The sequence below is a fragment of the Entamoeba invadens genome (assembly GCF_000330505.1).
Source record: "Entamoeba invadens IP1 unplaced genomic scaffold scaff_1105074726215, whole genome shotgun sequence".
Classification (NCBI taxonomy): domain Eukaryota; phylum Evosea; order Mastigamoebida; family Endamoebidae; genus Entamoeba; species Entamoeba invadens.
In genome coordinates, this window is record NW_004440347.1 from 201973 (window position 1) to 203121 (window position 1149).

The window sequence follows — 1149 nt, forward strand, 5'->3', positions numbered from 1 at the left end:
GGAAGGTACCGCCATAGTTGCTTTCAAATTTCTCGACAGCTTTCGACGCAAAGTCAAAAGAAGTCTCGTCGTATTTCTTGAGACCAGAAAACAGCGAGTCAAATTGTGACCCAAACGAAACGATGTCAAATGTGCTGTCTGTTGGAAGTTGTCGCAAAAAGAGTTGTAAAGCACTCTTGAGAGACGTGATGCCTTTGCCATACATACTTCCAGAGCGGTCACACACAAAGATCGCATCGACTGGTCCAACCTTCTCATCACTCACAAATACAGACAAGCCAGTCTTCTCCTCGAGATCTTCATCGTCTGTGATGTAAATCCCATTCCCAATTTTACCGAGTGGTATCGTTGTGATCTCACTCAACTTCTTTGTAAATGTGCTTTTGGGTGATGAGGTGTCGCCAATGTGCTCTATCGTAACTTCCGCATCAGTTTCGTCTTTCACAGTTTCAGTCGATGCAAGTACTAAATCATCGTTGATAACAAGAAGGCGTGTGACGTATACGATTTTACACTCAGCTGTTTTGGTTGTGTCCAAATTGCCAAGTGAAAGAACGAGAGTGCGATCGTCTGTTTTCTGGATGTCTGAAGTCGAATATCCAGAACTTTTTGCGTCTGCTATTTCTTTCTTGGCAGCTTCAATCTCTTTGAGCGACGAGATCACCTCTTTGTCGTTCACTTTGTACGAATACCCAACTACAGCACTCTGATTGTCATACGCAAAATTAATTGAAAGGTCAATTGGTGTTGGGTTTGTGTTGGTCACAAAGTGTGTTGCTGTCACTCTTGCAAAGCACCCAATCACTTCAATGTCGAAATTGATTTTTGAGAACTTGACAAGAGTGGTCTTTTGTTCTTGTGGTTTTTGTTTGTTGATTAGCTTGAAGTAAAACAACATCTTCTTTTGTCTTTAAAAGTTGTTGGAACTTTATATTCTGAGTTATGAGGTTTTGGTTTTTATAAAAAATAGAATAATTGTTTATTAATTTGAGTGTGATGTTTTGAGTTGAAGTTTATTTAATCTATATTATTTTAATATATTATTATAGTATATTATTAATACTTTTTAAATTATTTTTGGTATTTTTTTATTGTTATTTTAAAATATTTCACAATATGTGGATGATAGTAAATAATTAGAAACATTAA

At 36.6% G+C, this 1149-nt stretch overlaps 1 protein-coding gene across 1 annotated transcript; it reads right to left on the minus strand.

The window, feature by feature from the left end:
• On the minus strand, positions 1–898 carry EIN_454920 (hypothetical protein; the record flags this gene model as incomplete). The annotated part of the gene is made up of 1 exon (XM_004256435.1): positions 1–898. A coding segment is annotated over one exon (898 nt), but the record flags the coding sequence as incomplete, so codon positions are not given.
• Positions 899–1149: the final 251 nt, after the last annotated feature.